Here is a 22,175-nt window from a genome sequence, read left to right on the forward strand (position 1 = left end):
AATATCAATCCACCTACCAATTACAGTCCCATCTTATAAAAACCCTAAACCCCAACTTCACTCACCATCATCTCATCCATCCTACAAGTCACCTGCACATACGTAACCCTAATCCCCAATTCGACCCCCTGCAAATACGCAATCGTGCAAGAGAAAGCAACAATGGTGCTCTGTGAATGCGGGAAAGAAGCTGTAATTGTGACACCTTGGACTAATCGCAATCCTGGCCGTCGTTTCTATGCATGTCCTGATCAAGTATACGATGGATTTATAATTGATTTATCCATGAAATTGAAACTTGTTTTGTCTGTGTTAATTAGGGCTCAGATTGTCGATTCATTGGTTGGGTTGATAGAAGGTGTCAAAGGTGTATTGACATCATACCTAGACTGCTTAGGGGAAAGAACCATGCTGAAGAACAGAAGAACAAGCTTGAGGTCAAAGTCAAAGAAAGTGAAGAAGAGGCTATGAAACTGAAGAAGTGGTTGATTATCAGTTGGATATGTTTCATTTGTTATATAGTGTATTTCTAGGACTTTTGGCAATGTCTAGGTTGGCTGGTCTGTAATTGCTGTTATGTATTGTTATTTTGACATCTTGTAAGGAAAATTGTGGTATATTGCTGTTAAAATTCGTGCAATAAGCTTTGTAAATTTCTGACATGTCCGAAACACCTGACAATGTGCAACAAGCTTTGTAAATCACTGACATGTCCGAAACACCTGACAATGTGCAATAAGCTTTGTAAATCTCTGACATGTCCAAAACAACATTGTGCATAACCAACTATTATATCATACCAAACACTTCATAATCCATTACATATCATAAGTTAAAGACTGACCCAAAAACTTGTTCAAAAGACAGCCATTCCATGTTCAACCTAATACATAACCACTAAAAGTTTTCAAAAGTCATAAACTGACCCATAAACATGTTCAAGATCAAAACACACAACCCTAAACCATAAAGACTACCCTAAACAGTACCATCCCCCTTGCAAGTCCTTGTGTTCTGTCCCACATGTCCACACTTGCCACATTTTCCCTTGGTGTGTTTCTTGGTTAGCCTTCCACTTTTAGTCACGTCTTCCATTTCTAATGCAGACCTTTTCCTTGCCTTTTTGGGTCTGCCCACTTGCTTATGATGATTTGGTGGTGAAAGGGTGGTAGGAACTTGACATTTGACCGATAAAGACCTTTCATTGATAGGGTTCACCTTGAAATCATAAACCTGCTTCCACCTAGCCATTGTGTAGATGGGATTAGACCAACTCTCTAATGAACCAACCCTTCGACCATTAGTAGCCATGTTCCATATTGTTGCAACAACATGCTTACATGGCATTCCTATAAATTAAATGGATTAGCACAAATTACTAGTTTAATACACACAAAACAAGTAAAGAATACAACAAAAGTACCTATGATCTCCCAAGCTCTGCAAGCACATGTCCTCTTAGCCAAATCCACAACCCTTGCATAATTTGGTTTACCACTTACTGAAAATATATCCCCTCCATTCCACTGTACATGATAAAATGCAGCATCTTTTTTTTTATTGTCTCCAACTTTAGGGCAGCATAGGGTGTAAGCAGGCCTTCACTTTTCTCTATAACCTTCAAAACTGTGATAATTCTTCTCATCAAATACTCTCTGATGTATTCAAGGGCAGAAATAATGGGCTTCTCTCTACCATCCAATATCTTGCCATTATAAACCTCACACATGTTGTTCAATAACACATCAGATATTGCCCTGCCTGTGGACAGTTAGAACAGTCTGGTCACTAACACTTCTAGAAAATATATTATGCAAGACAGCTAGAACAGTTTACAACATACCAGAGAAATATGACCTAGACCAATGCAGTGGTGGGATTTTGGACAACCACAGGTGGGCCTCCTTGTTGAATGCCTTCAGCTCATCCATTGCAATCTGAAATTCAGGAACAGTTGTTCCACATGCATACTTCCAAAGCATGTCCTTGTACAGATTCCCTCTAAAAGTGACTTTCATGTTCTCATGAATATGCCTCAAACAGTATCTGTGTTCAGCATTGGGATACAACTTGTTAACAACTTGAAGTATACCCTGTTCATTTCAAGAAGTTAGTATACGATTTGATACAAATGCAAAGTATACAACATTACTAAGCATACCTTTTGTCTATCAGATACAAATGTGAAGTTTGAGTTTCTATGTAGATCCAGATCATCTCCTAACAGTTGTAGAAACCAAGTCCAGGAGTTGATGTTTTCAGCCTCTACAATTGCATAGCATACAGGGTATATTCCATTGTTAGGGTCTATACACACTGCAATGAGTATTTGACCTGGGAATGGTCCCTTCATGAATGCACCATCCAGACCCAACAGATCCCTCCCAATTGCCTTAAAACCCTGTTTTAAAGCACCCAAACATACGTATATCCTTTTAAACTTTCGAGTTGTTTCCCTATGATCACAAGGTGGTTCAACCTCTAACCTAACAGTAGAACCTGGATTCTTATCTTTCAGCTCAAGAATGTAGTCTCTTAGCAAGGCATATTGTGAGATGTAATCTCCTTCAACCTGTTTCTTTGCTTTTGTCTTTTCCCTGTATGCCTTCATCTTAGAAACACCAATTGAATATCTCCTCTGGAACTGTTCTTGCACAACAGTAACTGGAATATTAGGATTTTCTTCAATTTGTTCTATCATCTAATCAGCCAAGAAGGTGTCTGTCCAAGCCCTAATTTTTCTAGATTGATAGCATTTATGTTCCCTTATTAAAGTTTTGACCATCCAAATTTCAGTACCACTAACTTTAGATATTAACAAAGCCCAAGGACATAAATATTCCTCAGGTTTTGTCTTGTTCCCCCTTCCACCAACATTTATCACTTCAGCCCCCTCCTTGTCTTTGTTGTTCACTTCCGCCCCCCCCCCTTGTCTTTTTTGTTTACTTTAGAACCCTTGATGTTGCCTTTGCCTTTCCCTTTACCTTTACCTTGCACACCTGCCACCTTTTCTTTCCCTTTTCCTTTACTTTGCACATCTGCCACCTTTTCTTTCCCTCTTCTGCTTCTTTGAGTATCAATATGGACACCACTATCATCAACCTCAAAATCTGGTAGCATACCATGACAAACTGCCCTTACCCTTGTATTATCATCCTTCACAATCTTAATACACCTCGTATTTTCTACAACATACTTTTTAATCAGCTTCTTGATTTCTTGTTTGGTACTAAATACCTGGCCTAAGTAAAGATTTACCAAGTTTTCATGTTCCATTCTAATGGTTCTTAGGTGGTGTCTCCTAATGTTAGTCTGAACATCATTAGAATCTGAGCCACTTTGAAACTTATCATTATCTAACACTTCATCTCCCAAGTCTACATCCTGATGATTATTGCCTACCATATTGTCTTCTACTTCTAAATCAATGTTCAACCTATAATCTGTCATATCAACCTCAGGATCTACCATGGCATTATCCTCATCAACAATAAAATCAATATCACTATCATTCTGTTCACTACCTTCATCTTCTTGATCCTCTTGTTCCTGATCACGCGCATTATCCTCCTGTTCCTAATCATGCACATGATCCTCCTGTTCCTGATCATGCACATTTTCCTCATGTTGATAATCATGCACATTCTCCTCATGTTGCTGATCATGCACATTATCCTCCAGGAGATCATCAAAATCAAAGTCACCAATATCAGCTTCTTCCAGCACATTGGACATACCTTGCACACTACTTCACTGTCCAAACACACTTGACTGTCCACCAACACCTGATTGTCCAAACACACTTGATTGTCCACCTACACTACTTGACTGCCCCAACACACTTGATTGTCCACCCTCACTAGAATGGTTTCCCACACTTTTAAAGACTATTGATGTTGGGACAAGAGCATAAGGTCCAGGATCATCTATCTCTTCTATAGTAAGAGGGTTGTGAGGTTTTGGTGGTGGGTTGAAATACTCCTTTATGTTATTTAACCCATGTGTGGTATACAACTCAATTAGCTTATGCTCTTCAACATGTGCAGACAACCTTAAAACATCATTGTCTAACTCTTCAATACCATTATCCATATCTTTTTTATGGTTAAGGCAATGGTATATTATATGATCATTCCCAGCATAAGCTAACTCATTAATCATTAAGGACACCTCATGGACAGAGAACAAATCGATATCTATTAGATCAACATAGTTAATCCTACCTCCTACATAAGTGCGACCAGGAGGATGTGTTAAACTACCACCATGATGAATCCGAAACGAGAAAAGATTGGGGAATCCGTCTGCATTATTCGACAATTTCGAACTTGATCAGTAACGTAATGTAGAAAATTATAAGTTTGTAGAAAGAAATTTAGGATTCATTACTGTATAGCTGCATCACTTGTTCATGATCAAGCTCTTCTCGTATGTACCAGGTCTCCGATTGAGACATGGTTCTGGTTCGTCGTTGTAATCGTCGTTGTAATCGTCGTTGTTATCGTCGTTGTAATCGTCGAAGAAACCTAAGGGATGAGTTCAGCAATTGGGGGAAGAATGGTGGGTGAAATTGGGGATTAGGGTTTCATAAGATGGGACTGTAATTGGTAGGTGGATTGACATTAATGCCCTCACGTGCTTCCCACGTGACCTGACTTAACTAGGAAAATAAACTAGGTTTAGGGTAAAGGACATAACCTGAATGGTTTTTCAAACATTAAGTATGTTTTCTGTAAATAGTAAAGATAAAGGACACACTTTGTAACAAGTGACATACGTAAAGGACGAACTTTGTAATTTACTCATCATTTAATAAAAAAGGCAAGTTATATCTTAATAATCTAAACTATGATTCTCTATCTAATAGTAATAATACATGCTATCAATTTAACAAATAACACTCATAACTTTCACTTTCACTTTCATTACAAGGCGAAACCACTAGGGGCTTTTTCATGCTACTCTAGCGCTACGTAAGTCACATAGGTTTTAGGGAAACAATGACGCCCCCTTTAACATTGATGGTGAAGAATGAAGCTTCTTTTAAATTAATTTAAAGAAAAGGAAACTAGTAAAGAAAAGGAATCAGATTGGTTATGCAAGTGGGCCTCCTCCTTTTCTTCCTCTAATGCCCGCTAAAGGGTTGACGAAGCATACAATCGTGCCCATAAGATGGTGTTTGGGGCGGTATTGGGGTGATACTGCGAGGGGCATGAGCCCACGCAAAGTAGCCTTAAAGACGTCCACTGTAAGAGTAATCGTGTTTGCCAATAAATTATAATTTAAATTATTATAATTCAAGTTGCAAAAACGATTGAAATATTTCTAAACACTTTTAATAAATCTTTAATCAATAAGAAAGAAAGTTGAAAGTCCACGGCTGCTACTTTCAACCATTGAAAGAAATCATACGTGTAAGATCCTTTTTATAGTGACAAAATAATCTTGGTATTTAGTTCCAGATGACTTCAATATAAATAAATAATTCAGATTTTATACGGGACCAATCTAGGTACTTGACCAGCCTATTAACAGACTTATTCATCCCCATACATTCCAAAACCATGACTTTTAATATTTACTGACAGATGCTTTCGTCGTATTCTTTTTTATCCTTGTATATACATTGAAACGTCACGCAAATATTGACTAATTCTTAAGTGGTCCGAAGCTGGTCCTGAAACTGGTCTTTCTATCCGGCGCTTTTTGGTAATCTTTACCAAATTTTAGTAAAATGCATGACCGTGCGACGAAATCCTGTGTCGCTAGTTCAGGTCAATGAACGCTACATGAGATATTACTAAACAAATGTGTAATTATTGTTGGACCATTACCAACGGACTGCTTGCGTAATAAGTAGTGACAACATTCCGGTAGAGTTGATAAAGTACAATAAAAATATAAAATTGACAAGTTAAGTAAAAGAGTAGGTAATTTGTCGGTAACTACCAACGCAAACCATGCATGCTCGGATTAAACCGATAGTTGCTAATAACAAGACATGATTTCACATAAGATTCTTGTTCTCTTCTCTTTTGTTAAACCGTAGGAATGGATTCGTTAGTTACGTTACGTTACAAGACATATGCTAAAGCCGAACCCAATATAAGTTCGTCACGAGACATATGCTAAACCAAGCCTGATTCGACATGCGAATATTAGATGTATATATTAATTGTTGCAACTTAATTTTGAGTCAAAATTTAAAATTAATTTTATATTCCATGAATATTAGATGTATATCTAATGTTATTTATGTAAATGATTATGGATATTGACGGATTACCGATTGAAATGTCGGTAATCTGTAGGTAAACGGATTGTTGGTAATTCGTCGCTACTATATCCATTGATAATCAACAGGAAAAGACTTTTTTGAACAATACTATAAAAGTTTCCAGTAATTCCGTTCCGCGGGTGATCCCTCAGTAATACTCACGGATAACCTATCACAAACCAAGTTGATAATGACCATATTTTCTATGGCTAATCACCGACGAATTTCCGTCAGATAACCCCACCTTCACCAACGGATGGGTGACCGAGTGGGCCGTCAGTGGTATCCATATGTTTTATAGTGAAAAGCAAATATTACTGACACCTTGTCACGGAAGAACGACGCCAAACAATACTTACCAACAAACCTTAATAAGAACCAAAATCATTGGTAATTATTGAGGCATTAGCGACGAATACTCTAAACCAGGAAGAGGATACTTTCACTCATGGAATAAAAGAGGGCCACCAACGCGGTTAATTTCAAATGTGGTTGTTGTTGGGGGTAACTAGTGTCCAGCTAACAGGTATTCTTGCGGTAAAATTTTTGTAAATGAGGTAATCCTTTTTTGTGTTCTCCGTACGATTGGATTGACTAGTTACTTCATGAGACATATGCTAAAATTAAGTCCAAGGCACTAATACGGATTTTCTTGATTCTTCTAGCTAAAACAGTTTGTCATTACGAATTATCTTTTTTTATATAACAAAGCAATGTAGATTTCGTAATTTTTCATTCAAGAAATTATTACACACTTGTATTCTATGGATTTTAAGCATATTTATTTGTTTTTAAATAAAAACAAAAACCCCTGACGGAATTTCGTTGGAATCTCCGTCATTGAATTTCCAAAGAAACCATTGGTAAATTGTCTTCAGGCATCTAATCATCGGTAATCTATCGGAAAAAGCGTCTACATTCCAACGCCGGCATAGTCGTCGGTAATATAAGGTGATACTCTCCGTCAATGATCCTTCAGTAAAACCCGTTAGTAATTCTTTACTCGCACCATGTTCTTCGATAGGACATCCCCGACAAATTACTAACTTGAACCGGGAAGACGGATATCCGACAGATCAGTTCGTCATTAAAAGTTATATGTTTATAGTGTATTTTTTTGTGAAGCTATGTATACGAAACACTACTAAAAAATGTCTCATTTCCGACCAAGGTTTTAGTCGGAAAACAGTCGGAAAACGGCGTTTCCGACCAATTTCCGACAGAAATACGTTTGTAGGAAAAAGCCTTGTAGGAAAATATTTCCGACAAGCATTCCGACTAAATTCGCGACAAATTTCCGACAAAAAGAAAAAGTTGCTATTTCCGACAAAGTTCCGACCACAACTTTCCTACTGCCGTGTTCCTACCATGTTCCGACCAAAAGGTTCCGACAAAGTCCCGACCGCCGTTTTCCTACAGCTTTCCGACCGCCGTTTTCCTACTATTTTCCGACCAAAAGGTTCCGACAAAGTCCCGACCACAATTTTCCTACAGCTTTCCGACCACAGTTTTCCGACCAATTTCCGACTAAAAAACTTCTTAATAAAAAAAAAAAACTAAAAAATTCAGATTTTTCTACTAAAAATGCAGAAAAAAATCCAATAAAAATCCTAAATACGACACGATTAAATTACAACAACCAAATATGCCACGGTTTTTAAATTACAACTTCAACCGCAAAAGACAACAAACAAAACTAAACTATGGTGGAGGATTGCTAGGATTACCAAACTGCTTCATCAACTCGGTTATTTGTCGTTGCATATCTTCTCTCATTTGTGTTACATATCTTCGACTCGGTTTTGCAACACTTCCGTGTGGGGTTCTTGCGCCTCTTCGAATCATTTATCTAACTTTTCCACTTTGGATTGCAAGTCCAACACCTAAACAGCATACATAATATTAGTAAAAAAGCTATATATATAGACACACTAGTAGGAAACCCAAATCAAGTGTATGGTTGTTTTATAGAAATTTCATAAATAAAATCTTATCAAACGAACATATACTACTTCAGTCAGCCCTAACAATAAAACACAGTTTATGGTTAATATTCTCAACGTATTTTTTTTATTTAACTTTTATTTCTCAAAGGAATACACAAACGAACAGTTCATCGGACAACATTTCACCCACTAGAATTACTAAATCAACATTCTTAGCATATAACAAAAACTCAAGGGTTGCAAGGAATATAGCCAAATATAACATAAACCTTTTTTTTTCATTCACAGTCAATTATCAAACACATAAAAGTATTTCCTTTCCTTCCAGCATTCCAACTTCACAGTCACAGTAGTTCATGTTCACATTCTAACACACACACACACACACACACACACACACATATATATATATATATATATATATATATATATATATATATATATTACTTCTTATTTCATCAGATCAATCAACAAGTAGGCACTAGGTTAAAAATTACAAATATCGCATATAATAGTCATTTGCTAGTCTAAAATAACAACTTGAATATATATCCCAAAATTGTTGGTGTTCAACCTACTTTCACCCAAAACAGTCGTCAACATCTTCAACAATATGTCATCTACCAAAACTATTAAGTAATGAATAGAAAATTATAAGGAATGCAAGAAATCAAAGGTGAACATACATTAGCGGGTGACTTTAGGAGATGTATGCCGTCACTGCTACTGACCGCGAGCCGGAGTTCCGTATCCACCGTTGCCGTCGGCTCCACCCCGAACCAAAATCACAGTCGACCCGAAGCAAATACCCGAACTGTTGAACCTTAAACACGGCTGCCGGAAGATCCACTTTGCCGCCGATCGTTGTAGTCACGACACAAGACCACCACCACCTCCGCCACTGTTTCTCTCTCTAGGTCTCTCTTTCTCTCCTGCTCGATCCCGAAACCACCCACCACAGCGCCGCCGCCTGTGGTGGTGGTGGTCTTCCTTGGACTTCCGGCTTGTCGTGGCTCTGCCGCCACCGTGGTTCGCCGCCATCGTCAGTGGTGGCCGGCTAGTTATTTAGAGAGAGCAAAGTGAGAGTAGAGAAGGAAATGTATGGTTTTGTGTGTGTGATAAATCTTTTGGCAGAGGAAAAGATGAGATGGGGGCTAGGGTTAGGGAAAAAAATGAAGGAGAAGAGATAAAGAGTGGTTTAAATATGTAGGGTTTAAGTGGGTTGGGCCCAAGGCCCGTTAGCTCGTTTTTAGTGTGTTTGTACGACCCAATTACATTTATGAAACCCGTTTTGAACCCGAACATCGTGAATTGTCGTAATATGTTTGTTTAGGGTTGAAAACACTTTAAATTATGCCAGAGTGTCGATGTTTTGCGGTATTCGTTTATCAGTTGCGTAAAAATCGAGTAAATGCGTCTGTTGTCGTTTCCGATCCGTTTTTCGACCCGGTTTCTACCGTGAATATAAAATTTTGAAAAAGAAGCTAAATATGTCACATATTATTCCCTTAAACATTTGTTATTCGCGTAATTAGGAGGCGTTAATTACCGGTTGTCACATATAAACCCGCTAATTACCGAATTACTTTTTAAACGACTTGTTCCTAAATAATAAAATACGAGGGTTACCGAATTTCTGACACGACCCGAAAACACGACACGAACCTAACACAAAATTTGTGGGTTTAGATTTAGTCTAAACGGGTTCGGGTCAGTTTCAGGTTGAACCTGCGAACCCGTTTAGGTTAACAAGTCGGGTTCGGGTCAACCTGGTCGGGTTGACGGATTGACCCGTTTAACATATTTATATTATATACTACACACCGATACAACTACATAGTTATACACACATACACATTCATATAGACACAAGAAGTACGTTTATATATATAGATAAACACCTTCGCATAAGTAAATATGAAAAAAATAAAGGTTTTAGTCGGAAAATGGTCGGAAATTTCCGACAACTTTCCGACCAATAAAGGTTTTAGTTGGAAAATGGTCGGAAATTTCCGACAACTTTCCGACCAATGTTGTGTTTCGTGAGAAAGTAGTCGGAAATTTCCGACCATTTTCCGACACCAATTTTCGTTTTTTTCATTTTTTCAACCTTTAAACATCGTTTTTCCATTCCATCTTTTCTACACATTAATTATACATGAAACACTATTACTTTACCAACTTATACGCATTGTACACGTTTATACGTGTATGTACACTATCGGGACCCATTAATTAAAACAGGCTAAGTATGTGTATATATATGTATGTGTGTATGTATGTGTGTGTGTATACTTGGACAAACACATACTTATACATATATATATATATACATACATATAGACACAAGCATTTACATTTACATACACACATATACCCCCACATGATTATATAACAAAAGAATAAAGGTTTTAGTCGGAAATTTGTCGGAAATTTCCGACAACTTTCCGACGAAATGTTGTTTTTCGTCGGAAAGTGGTCGGAAATTTCCGACCATTTTCCGACACCAATTTTCGTTTTTTTTCATTTTTTCAACCTTTAAACATCGTTTTTCCATTCCATCTTTTGTATACGTTAATTATACATGAAATACTTTTACTTTACCAACTTATACGCATTGTACACGTTTATACGTGTATGTACACTATCGGGACCCATTAATTAAAACAGGCTAAGTATGTGTATATATATGTATGTGTGTATGTATGCGTGTGTGTATACTTGGACAAACACATACTTATACATATATATATATATATACATACATATAGACACAAGCATTTACATTTACATACACACATATACCCCCACATGATTATATAACAAAAGAATAAAGGTTTTAGTCGGAAATTTCCGACCATTTTCCGACACCAATTTTCGTTTTTTTCATTTTTTCAACCTTTAAACATCGTTTTTCCATTCCATCTTTTCTACACATTAATTATACATGAAATACTTTTACTTTACCAACTTATACGCATTGTACACGTTTATACGTGTATGTACACTATCAGGACTCATTAATTAAAACAGGCTAAGAATGTGTATATATATATGTATGTGTGTATGTATGCGTGTGTGTATACTTGGACAAACACATACTTATACATATATATATATACATACATATTGACACAAGCATATACATTTACATACACACATATACCCCCACATGATTATATAACAAAAGAATAAAAGTTTTAGTCGGAAAATGGTCGGAAATTTCCGACAACTTTCCGACGAAATGTTGTTTTTCGTCGGAAAGTGGTCGGAAATTTCCGACCATTTTCCGACACCAATTTTCGTTTTTTTTCATTTTTTCAACCTTTAAACATCGTTTTTCCATTCCATCTTTTGTATACGTTAATTATACATGAAATACTTTTACTTTACCAACTTATACGCATTGTACACGTTTATACGTGTATGTACACTATCGGGACCCATTAATTAAAACAGGCTAAGTATGTGTATATATATGTATGTGTGTATGTATGCGTGTGTGTATACTTGGACAAACACATACTTATACATATATATATATATATACATACATATAGACACAAGCATTTACATTTACATACACACATATACCCCCACATGATTATATAACAAAAGAATAAAGGTTTTAGTCGGAAATTTGTCGGAAATTTCTGACAACTTTCCGACCAATAAAGGTCTTAGTCGGAAAATTGTCGGAAATTTCCGACAACTTTCCGACAAAATGCTGTTTTTCGTCGGAAAGTGGTCGGAAATTTCCGACCATTTTCCGACACCCATATCCGTTTTTTCGGTTTTTAAACATTCTAACATGGTTTTTTCATTACGTATTTTGTACACCTTAGTTATACATGAAAAGCTCTTACTTTACCAACTTATACGTATAATTATACCCAGTCATACGTGCGTTTACGCTATCAGGACCCATTACTTAAACTAGGCTTTTACTATTTTATAAGTGTGTATATATGTATATGTATGTATGCGTATGCACCAATACAACTACATACTAATACACACATACATATACATATAGAGACAAGAAATACGTTTATATATATAGATATACACCTCGGTATAATTAAATATTAAAAGAATAATTGTTTTAGTCGGAAATTGGTCGGAAATTTCCGACAACTTTCCGACCAAATGTTAATAAATTATTTTAGTCGGAAATTGGTCGGAAATTTCCGACAACTTTCCGACCAAATGTTCTGTTTCGTCGGTAAGTCGTCGGAAATTTCCGACCATTTTCCGACCAATTTTTTTCTTCTTTTATTCTTATTTTTGGTCGGAACTTAGTCGGAAGTTTCCTTCAAATTTCCGACCATTTTTTTGTTGGTCGGTAAATTGTAGGAAAATAGTCGGTAAAACCAGATTATTTTTTTAGTTGTTATTTTGTCGGAAAATGGTCGGAATTTTCCGACCAATTTGGTTTTGTCGGAAATTTTGGTAGGAAATCCCCCTGTTTTCTAGTAGTGAAATACCATGCATAAGTTACAAATGTTAAAAGAAGCCCGACCATTAAATACTCTTACAACAGTCCTAATTGTAGGTCATACCATAACTAATAACACATAGAAGTATATGTTTCCATCATTGATAATGGTTGAATAGAACCCTATAAATGTTTCCTTTTGTATAAGTCATACACATCGATCTGCCTTTCACATCATCTAACAAATACCTTCCACTTTTAAGATCCTAATTATATCAAAGCCTACCCTTTATAACGTATTTGTTTGACCTAATACCCACCAAATGAAAAAAAAAAATGTTGTGACCACAAGCATCATCACTTGTACCTAACCAAGATCAAAATTACACCGGCCAACAAACTAAAGGGTACAACATGATAATGCAAGACCAATATTATCTTATAGCTTTTGTGGATGTACTTGTATCCATACTTTATTGATAATACAAAATCTTGAAAATGGACTATACAATTCAAGAATCACATCTTGTGCACACTGAAACTATTGCTTTGACGACAATATACTTTCTCTAGCCATTCTTGCCCATGCCAAAGAAAATGATCGAGCGAATTGAAACCGAAAGAGCATAAAAACAAAAGAAAAAAGCTTGGAGCTTTACCTTCTTGTGGGGTAGCTAAAGCACTAAGAACATGTAGTAGTAATCAGAGAAAAGAAAAAAAATGAATGGGTATGTACCATTTGTTGTTTTGATTATGATTCACAAATCCTATAGAATCAATCTGTGCCATACAGATAGATAGTAAAAGAGCATTAGACTTGCTGTTTGACAAGCAAAGAAAGATGGGAATTTTGTAATACATGTTCTAGATTCCACTACAAATCAACATCAACTTTAGTTTATTATGCAAAAAGATATACAAATATTATGCAAATTATATCTGTACAAAATAGTGCCAAGATTATAGACAAAAATGCGGTAGGGCTAATCTTTATCACATTGGATGATCTTCTTAAATTGGTAGTGGAGGGTCACCTTTAGAGTTGTAGTACATCTTCCTTTGCCTATATAAATACATGCTCTTCCATAAGATGTTCAAGTGTTAAGTGAACCTCACAGAGAGAGAGAAAGAGAGTGAGTTCTTGAATTTTGTTAAGTGTTGAAGCTCTTTGATAGGGAGACCTGAGAAACAAAGAAAGAAACAATGGTTAGTATCATTGACTTATATCCAGCCTATGTATATTTTGTTGGAATTCCAATCCGAAATGCCTAGGAAAATATTATATCGTAAAACTTTTTTCGATGAAAACCGTTTTGTAGGAACTTTATAACTAATGGTCGTTTCCTACACATTTCTGACGTAACTATTTTTCTACTAGTGCATGTTGATTTTCTAAAACTATCTTCATCTTGTGAAACCCTAATATTCTAGACTTTTGAAACCCTAAACCTTCTATTTATGTTTCATCGAACGATAGATCAAAATTTGTGCTTTTGTGTGTTTTTCAGGACGGGAAGACGAGCTTAACGGTCGCGGATGCGGAAGACTACAAAGGTTTTCCGGCTGATAGGTCGAAAACCGGAGGTTGGGTGCCTGCTGCCTTAATTCTTGGTGAGTTCATACATAATTTATTTCATTCTTTTATGCATTCAAACCTATTTGGATATGCATGTGCGTGTGTACGTGGTGGTCCTGTGGTCTCACTTGGGTTCAAAGGCTCGGGTTTAAGTAACAATGGCTGATCACAACCAACAAACACAGTAAATTTGATCAGAAACTGGACCACCCTGGCCACTAGGTTTTATTTTTGTGTACTCTTGTGTTTGGTATCTTTATGTATACATTAAACATTTTTATTCTTTTGTTCTGGTTTCTATTTGATTGACAGTACATGAGAAGGGAAGAAGAGAAGATAGTTTTTATCGCGGTAGACAAGTGTTATGCTTGTATACGCGTATCTATTAGTGTTATGCTTGTATATATGCGTATCTATAAGTCGAAAAACTAGTTATAAGCATCTCTTTACACTATAAGTGGAAACAACTTATAAAAATTGAAGTATTTTCGAAGCCAAACAGACAAAAATCAAATATGCATATATAGCATAATATTGTCACAAATCCGTAATGTCATCTTCTTCTCTTTTCGTTCATTCAAATGGGGTGGTGAAATATTGAGTGAAGGTTGTTGAGAGGTTGTTGTGCAAGTCATTGTGCATGTTTCATGCAAAGTGTCTAGAAGATGACATGGAAAATTATGGTGTCATTTGATTACTTCCTAGAAACTTATATAATAATATTTGCTTTTGATATGTTTTTAAGTCAAAATTACTTTCTTCAATATTAAAGAGTAAGAAAATATTTTTAAAGATTATAATTATAAATGTTTTTTTTTTCTTATTTTAATACTACAAAAATTCATATATCACTACACAATTTGGTATTTGTGAACAAATTTACAACGGTCACAAGATTTAAGGGGATGAGTTGTGACAGAACTCACAGTAGCGAATTTAGGGTTATACTAAAAATAGGATTTAAGGGTATCATAATATTTGCTCAGAAGTATCCGATGTATAAAACGGAGAAGAAAAGAATTGCTCTAATTTTACACTTCTCTGACAAAGTGAGGGGAGGGGTATCCGGGCTATCCCTACCTCTTCATAGATCCGCCCGTGAATCACAGTACTCCGGAAAAATTAGCAACCAACCTATTTCAATCGCTATACTGTGGTAAATTTTTGACAAACACGTCTCATTCGCAAATATTAAAAAAGAATAAATCAACCACAAAAATAATCATATTCCTGATACAAAAATATATACTTGGTATATAAGTAACTTTTCACCCAGAGTCTTGGAGGAGAAAAGGGAGCAAAACGTTTCCATCATACTCTCATACATGCACCAAGCTACGTACATGCTTTTTGTTAATTAAGTAATTATATTCAATATTTCAAGATCATGTGAATAAATGTTTATCTTAGATATAATATGTGTGTTTTTCTAGGATCCGCTAAAGTATTTTTGGCTAAAAAGTGTCAAAAGGAATTTAATTCATGGTGTTTTAAATTTGCATTAACAATAGAACACTATGTGTAAACAAACAGAAACAAAACACCATTTTAAAATTTTAAATGACCGTGTGCTTATTCTCTTTTTAGGCAAATCTTTTTGTTTAAATAACTTTTAAATGACCGTGTGCTTATTCTCTTTTTAGGCAAATCTTTTTGTTTAAATAACTCACAACTGTATATTTCCACTAATATATAGTCTTGATAAAAGTACTATTAAAGATTAAGATATTAAATTTGTAAAAACAAATATTATTTCTCAAAAAGTAATTGAAACATGTAAATGATTGTACATATGGGCTAGTCACATGTAAATTAATCATCTTTTTGTTTAAATAACTACATATTTGTTTTTATGTCTAATTTATTTAAAAAGTGTGGTATGGGCTTTTCACTAGTGCTCAATCATTGTACATATGGGAATAATTGAGATACTTGGGGCCCCCCAATCAAAAAGCCCTTTCAAGTTTCAACATCCCACTCCTAAACATTGTAAAAGTAGGGAGGACAATTCCTTAATTATAAACGCTAAGACAAGGTATAATGTAGGGTCAAATCTGTCTTTCAATATACGATCGACACAACGATGTATGAACAATAATACATAAGTAGGTTGTTGTTACACGATTCTTGTGAGATTGACTTGGCATCCGATGATCCGAATACTTGAAGGGGTCCCAAGCATCATAACTAAACTCGGGTTCTAATCTTTTTGATCCAATAAGACTAATATTATTTAGAGTAAAGTGTTATATTCGTCCATATGGTTTGCCCAGTTTTGTCATTTTCATCCAAAAACCTTTTTTACCCCATGGAAATCGTAAGAATTAGAAACCAGTGGGTTGGCCATTTTTAAAAAAGAATTTAAGATGAAAATGGCAAAACTGAGCAAACCACGGGACGAAAATGACAGCTTACTCTATTATTAATTTAATATTATTAGTATGGTTAAAATCAAGAAATGTAGCTTATGAATCTTGAATTTGACTTGTGTGACAGGGATTGAAATATGTGAGAGGTTATCAACAATGGGAATAGCAGTGAACTTGGTGACATACTTGGGTGGAACTATGCACCTCCCAAGCTCATCATCAGCTAATGTGGTTACTGATTTTTTGGGCACATCTTTCCTCTTGTGCCTACTTGGTGGCTTTTTGGCTGATGCTTTTCTAGGCAGATTCAAAACTATTGTCATCTTTGCTTCTATTCAAACACTTGTAAGTCTTCAATTCCTATACATACAAATGCTTGTTAATTGTGAACAAATTTTAGAAGAATATGAACAAATTTTGTTTCTGTATTTAACCTACACGTGTAAATAATGTGTCACTTATATTACATATATATGTAGATAAACGTTTAATAATTTAATATAATATACATAAACATAAGCTAGTACAAAATAATAAAATTATGATCCATTATATTTTTAATTTAAAGTCAAAGTAGGGCATTGCCTATAGTGACTATAAATTCGCCATGTCACTATTAACTTGGGGATTGAATAATATCTATAGTCGCAAAGCATATAACTTTAGTCACAATATCCACTTTTAACAACTCCTTTTTAATTCAAACACTATGCTTGTTTTATATTTCTAGACATCTTAACTTATTTCATGTCACTAATGATCATCTTACTAGGGTACCGGCACGCTAGCGCTCTCGACGAAATTGCCAAACTTAAGGCCGCCCCCTTGCCACGCCAACGAGGAATGCAAAGAAGCAAATGGATTCCAAATGGGAATCCTCTACCTTGCTTTGTATCTCATCGCGCTTGGGACAGGCGGCTTGAAATCCAGCGTGTCGGGTTTTGGTACCGACCAGTTTGATGAGAAGAACGAAGAAGAAAAAACACAAATGGCGTATTTCTTCAATAGGTTCTTCTTCTTCATCAGTCTCGGAACACTTACCGCAGTTACGGTGCTCGTATACATACAAGATGAGATTGGTAGAAGCTTGGCTTATGCGATATGCACAATTTCGATGTTCGTCGCTATTTTGGTCATCTTATCGGGGACGAAAAGATATCGATACAAGAAGAGTGCAGGAAGCCCTATTGTCAGCATTTTTCAAGTTTTGGTCGCTGCGGTAAAAAAGAGGAACATGGCTCTTCCTTACGACATCAGCATGTTCTATGAAAACGCGCCGGAGGGTTCGCGAATCCATCATACGAACCAGTTTCGGTGCTTGGACAAGGCTGCTGTGGTCGCGGAAGATGATTTTGTGCAAAATGGCTCGGGTAGTGCAGCTCTGAATCCGTGGAAGTTATGCACGGTGACACGGGTGGAAGAAGTTAAAATGATGGCCAGGTTGTTGCCTGTTTGGGCAACAACCATATTGTTTTGGACGGCTTACGCTCAAATGATTACATTTTCAGTTGAGCAAGCGTCCACAATGGAGCGATCTGTCGGAGGGTTCGTTATCCCTGCTGGGTCGCTCACTGTCTTCTTTGTACTCGCGATATTGCTTACTTGTGCTGTTTACGATTGTGTGATCATCCCTTTTTGGAAGAAATGGAAAGGAACTCCAGGTAAATACATGCCTATATATATTCTAGTAGCAATTCTTCAGTTTTAATCCCGTTTTTGCAACTAAATTCTTTTTTGTTTGGTGTTTTTGTATTTTGTAACAATAGCGACTTTTGTGACAAATTTATTTTTCGTTGCTAATTTTGCGACTGATATTGTTTTCGTCGCTAGCTATTGCGACCAATATTATTTCGGTCGGTAACTTTGCAACCAAGTTTATTTTAGTTACTGTCGCTAATGTTGCGGCCATTTGGCTTCAGTTCCTAATCTCGTCGCAAATCTTGCGACCGTTTTTGTTGGTTACAAATTCAGTCGCTTTTGCTTATTTTTGTAATAGTGAGCTTGTTATAACTGTTTATTTGTATCCGGACAACAGGTTTCACTGATCTACAAAGAATGGCACTAGGATTGATCCTGTCAACCTTAGGAATGGCGGCAGCCGCATTGGTCGAAATGAAACGATTATCCGTCGCTAAATCCGTCGGCGGAACCCCGGCAGGAAAATCGCTACCAATAAGCGTATTCATGCTCATCCCACAGTTCTTCCTAGTGGGCGCGGGCGAGGCATTCATATACACCGGCCAGTTAGATTTCTTCATCACAAGATCACCAAAAAGCATGAAAACGATGAGCACTGGGCTCTTTTTGACAACACTTTCTCTCGGGTTTTTCATGAGCAGTTTTCTAGTGTCGGTAGTGAAGAAGGTGACCGGAAGCCACGGTGGAGAAGGGTGGCTAGCCGATGATATAGATCATGGAAGATTGGATTGTTTCTATGGATTGTTGGCGATTTTGGGTGTGATAAATTTAGTGGTTTATCTTGTGGTGGCAGCTTGGAACAAAAAGGATGATAAGGAGACAGAAATGGTGGATGTTCATGTTTGATAGATTATAGTTACTTAAATTGTGTGTGTGTTTCTTTTTGTTGTTTATATCGTCAGTTTTCTTGTAATGTTCAAAAATAATTAAATGGTTAATGGTTTTAGATGCTGGCCACAAGATAAGTAGCCTGAGTTTGAAGTCATGTCATATTTGTTGGGATTTATGTTCAACTTTATTTTGATGGCTTGATGAGTATTATAGGGTGTTTGTTATATGGAGAGAAACATACAAGTGTATACTTGGAAGATGAGAGAAAAGGTTAAAAAAGTGTGCGCGTGTGGTGGAGAAGAGATGGTGGATCTAATGGGCTTTGTAAAGTAAGGGCTTTAGATCCCATTTTCTTATAAACATGCTATATATCTATAAATCTATAATTGGGCTTAAATTTTGGGTTGTGAATAGTGAAATAGGGTAGCCCGTTTATAACGCGTGAACGGGTCCAAAAAATGAAGCGGTCGGCCTCAATGAAATGTCCTTATGTTCGCCATGAAACTTGGCCACAAGTCGAGGGAGAGGGAAACGAAAAGGAAAGAACCAAAAGTTGAAGCTTCCCCTTTGAGCATTAAACAATGAAGCAGTAGAATTAGAAGCAAAAATCATTGAGAAAAATATCAGGATACAACTGAACTCATCAAAAGATACAGTCACATCAATCGTTTTTCCTAATTGAAGCCATGAAGAATTGAAAAAATGTTTCTCCTAACTGAATCCTCGAATAAACTTCTAAAATCCAAAGTCCAAACTTCATCGATTTTGCCTAATTGAACCCTTATACTATGCGGTATGGGAGTGGTGGAGCGTATCGTGGGCTGAGTCGGCATTCATAGCAACTAGTGGAACACCGCCCTAGTGGTCGTGAAGCTCATGAATAATCCTATAAAGGCCATAAGGAAGGAAGAAAGGAGGGATGTAGCCATTGTGGCGGGCCCCTCAACGATCAGATTTTAAAATAATAATAATAATAATAATAATAATAATAATAATAATAATAATAATAATAATAATAATAATAATAATAATAATAATAATAATTAATTATCAATTCCCCCCAAATTTTCACACAAACTCTACTATTTCTCTCTGCAAATTCTCTCCAAAAAATATACAAATTCTCCATACAATCATGGTTTCTTCATCCTCATCTAATGAAATCGTAAATTTTTATGTAAACGCGGTAATGGAGATGGCAAAAATAAAATTATTTTGGAGGAAGAGGAAAACGAGCATACGTCTCAACCATTCACGGGGAGTGCCGCTTTAAAAAGAGATCGGAAGGGTATAATAATTTGTTCCTTGTTGTTTTTAGATATAATTTTAAAAGAGTAAATTACGTTTTTGGCCCCTGTGGTTATATCACTTTTATTATATTAGCCCAAAATAAGATTTTTTAACATATGTGCCCCCATGGTCTCTATAACTAACTATTTTGACCCCTAAGTCTAACCAAACCTCAAACTCTAGTTAATTATTACTCACATGATACACACATGATGGGTAATTAATATGGTAATTTCCCCTTCCCTTTTACTAACACATATTAAAAACAAATTAATACTCATTTACATCACAAAACCCCTAAATTCCCATCATCTTCTCCAGTACTCATCCTCCACTTTTTGCACTGCAAATCCAGATGAAGAACCCTAAATTACGCAACTTACTACCATTGATACACACCTCCCTTTTCTCTTCTTCACCCTTGGTCTATATGTCACACCCTGCTAGTTGCGGAAGCGTGTTGCGTGTGACGTAAGAAAGGTAATCATTGCATCCAATCATGTATCACCGGCTCAAGACTTGTTTCCTGAAATACATGTAGTTTTAAAAAGTCAACAAAACTTGAGCGAGTTCATGCGTTTTGTATGAGTTCCAATAAACTTGTAAACATTTGAGAGATTCCTTTGAAAACAAGTATGTAAAGCGTCTATGAATAGATCAATTAATGTTTTGCAAGGACATTAAATATATGTGAAAACATAGGGAGTACCCAACCCAAGTGGGCTATTATTAGTGTCGAATCCCCTCGACTGTGTCGAATCCCCTCGACTGTGTCGAATCACCTCGACTGTGTCGAATCACCTCGACTGTGTCAAATCACCTTGACTGTGTCAAATCCCCTTGACCGTTGTCGAATCACCTCGACTGGGACACAAAAGCACTCTAAGTAGTCATAAATGGACCATGAGTGGGGCTCGGCCGTACCCGTTAGATCTAACCTTTGTCCATGTTTCTTATTAGAGTTATTGGCATTTCAGTTTCAGCCTATGCTCACATGATCTAATAGTTCATTTCATAGCCAAATCATACCTTTGAAATATATGTAACATGTATTTCACCCCCGAGAGTTATAAATCCGAAAACAGTTAAGAGAAAAGGGGGGACATGAACTCACAAGTTTGCGTTCCGTGTACTATGATATCGAAGTGAGCGTCCGTACGTGTCAATAACCGACATGTGCACTAATCTCGTTAGACACTAGGTCTTTCGGACCTCGTACAAGTTATTCATCTTGAATTCTTTATTATGTTCTCGTTTGTCATCTTTGGAACAACTTTGTATTTTAGAGCGTTGATAGTTTACTCGCTCGATTGTTATGTACATACATGTATTCTATACGTATTGAATTATAGGTGAACGGGCTTCACCCTTCATATGTCTTCGTGCCGCGCACACGTGTAATTGAGCCCTTGCTCATGCCATTGGGCCGAGCCCATGTCATATTGTCATTGGGCCATAGCCCATGTATTAAGGAATTTGGGCCTAGCTCATTACTAGCTTTGATAAGCCCAATTCTAACTTTATGAGTCCATTAACATGATCTTGCAATTTTTACCAAAATGTTACCAAGTAGTAAACTTTAAATAAGTTCATTTTTCATATGAAAAATACTTGGAAATTTGTATAGTTTTCGACTTTCCAGATTCTTGTTTTTGACCACTTAGTTATGCGTTCGCTTTAGTGTCTAAAAATATGTTATTTTTAGACTCGACATTATAGTAACTTGTTTATGATGTCGATACGCCCAAAT

General features: G+C 36.3%; 3 protein-coding genes and 1 long non-coding RNA gene across 4 annotated transcripts; 1 reads left to right on the forward strand and 3 right to left on the reverse strand.

Annotated features, from left to right (window-relative positions):
* Positions 1 to 978: 978 nt before the first annotated feature.
* LOC110931216 lies at positions 979 to 2,701 on the reverse strand. Its single transcript, XM_022174619.1, has 5 exons — positions 2,162 to 2,701; positions 1,844 to 2,093; positions 1,619 to 1,761; positions 1,424 to 1,526; positions 979 to 1,349 (listed from the first exon to the last, which is right to left on the reverse strand). The coding sequence occupies exons 1-5, from the start codon at positions 2,699 to 2,701 to the stop codon at positions 979 to 981; spliced, it is 1,407 nt and encodes a 468-aa protein (XP_022030311.1).
* Positions 2,702 to 2,910: 209 nt separating this feature from the next.
* Positions 2,911 to 3,735, reverse strand: LOC110931217. The gene is made up of 2 exons (XM_022174620.1): positions 3,643 to 3,735; positions 2,911 to 3,576 (listed from the first exon to the last, which is right to left on the reverse strand). Exons 1-2 carry the CDS (start codon positions 3,733 to 3,735, stop codon positions 2,911 to 2,913), a joined length of 759 nt encoding a protein of 252 aa, XP_022030312.1.
* Positions 3,736 to 7,847: 4,112 nt separating this feature from the next.
* Positions 7,848 to 9,517, reverse strand: LOC110928640. The gene is made up of 2 exons (XR_002586523.2): positions 8,910 to 9,517; positions 7,848 to 8,160 (listed from the first exon to the last, which is right to left on the reverse strand). It is a non-coding gene; the product is annotated as an uncharacterized LOC110928640 (long non-coding RNA).
* Positions 9,518 to 13,525: 4,008 nt separating this feature from the next.
* Positions 13,526 to 19,333, forward strand: LOC110928641 (protein NRT1/ PTR FAMILY 6.2). The gene is made up of 5 exons (XM_022171666.2): positions 13,526 to 13,867; positions 14,170 to 14,272; positions 16,734 to 16,951; positions 17,379 to 18,267; positions 18,642 to 19,333. Exons 1-5 carry the CDS (start codon positions 13,865 to 13,867, stop codon positions 19,148 to 19,150), a joined length of 1,722 nt encoding a protein of 573 aa, XP_022027358.1. The 5' UTR covers positions 13,526 to 13,864; the 3' UTR covers positions 19,151 to 19,333.
* The last annotated feature ends 2,842 nt before the right edge of the window (positions 19,334 to 22,175 follow it).

The sequence above is a fragment of the Helianthus annuus genome, chromosome 3 (genome assembly GCF_002127325.2).
Source record: "Helianthus annuus cultivar XRQ/B chromosome 3, HanXRQr2.0-SUNRISE, whole genome shotgun sequence".
Taxonomy (NCBI): domain Eukaryota; kingdom Viridiplantae; phylum Streptophyta; class Magnoliopsida; order Asterales; family Asteraceae; genus Helianthus; species Helianthus annuus.

Coding starts and splice junctions, on each gene's coding strand:
- LOC110931216 (XM_022174619.1), bottom strand. CDS start 2,701: ATGATAGAACAAATTGAAGAAAATCCTAATATTCCAGTTACTGTTGTG. Junction 2,094..2,161: donor TTGTATCTGATAGACAAAAG/GTATGCTTAGTA, acceptor TGAAATGAACAG/GGTATACTTCAAGTTGTTAA. Junction 1,527..1,618: donor GAATTATCACAGTTTTGAAG/GTTATAGAGAAA, acceptor TATCATGTACAG/TGGAATGGAGGGGATATATT.
- LOC110931217 (XM_022174620.1), bottom strand. CDS start 3,735: ATGTCCAATGTGCTGGAAGAAGCTGATATTGGTGACTTTGATTTTGAT. Junction 3,577..3,642: donor ATCAGCAACATGAGGAGAAT/GTGCATGATTAT, acceptor GTGCATGATTAG/GAACAGGAGGATAATGCGCG.
- LOC110928641 (XM_022171666.2), top strand. Junction 16,952..17,378: donor TTGCTTCTATTCAAACACTT/GTAAGTCTTCAA, acceptor TCATCTTACTAG/GGTACCGGCACGCTAGCGCT. Junction 18,268..18,641: donor GAAATGGAAAGGAACTCCAG/GTAAATACATGC, acceptor TCCGGACAACAG/GTTTCACTGATCTACAAAGA.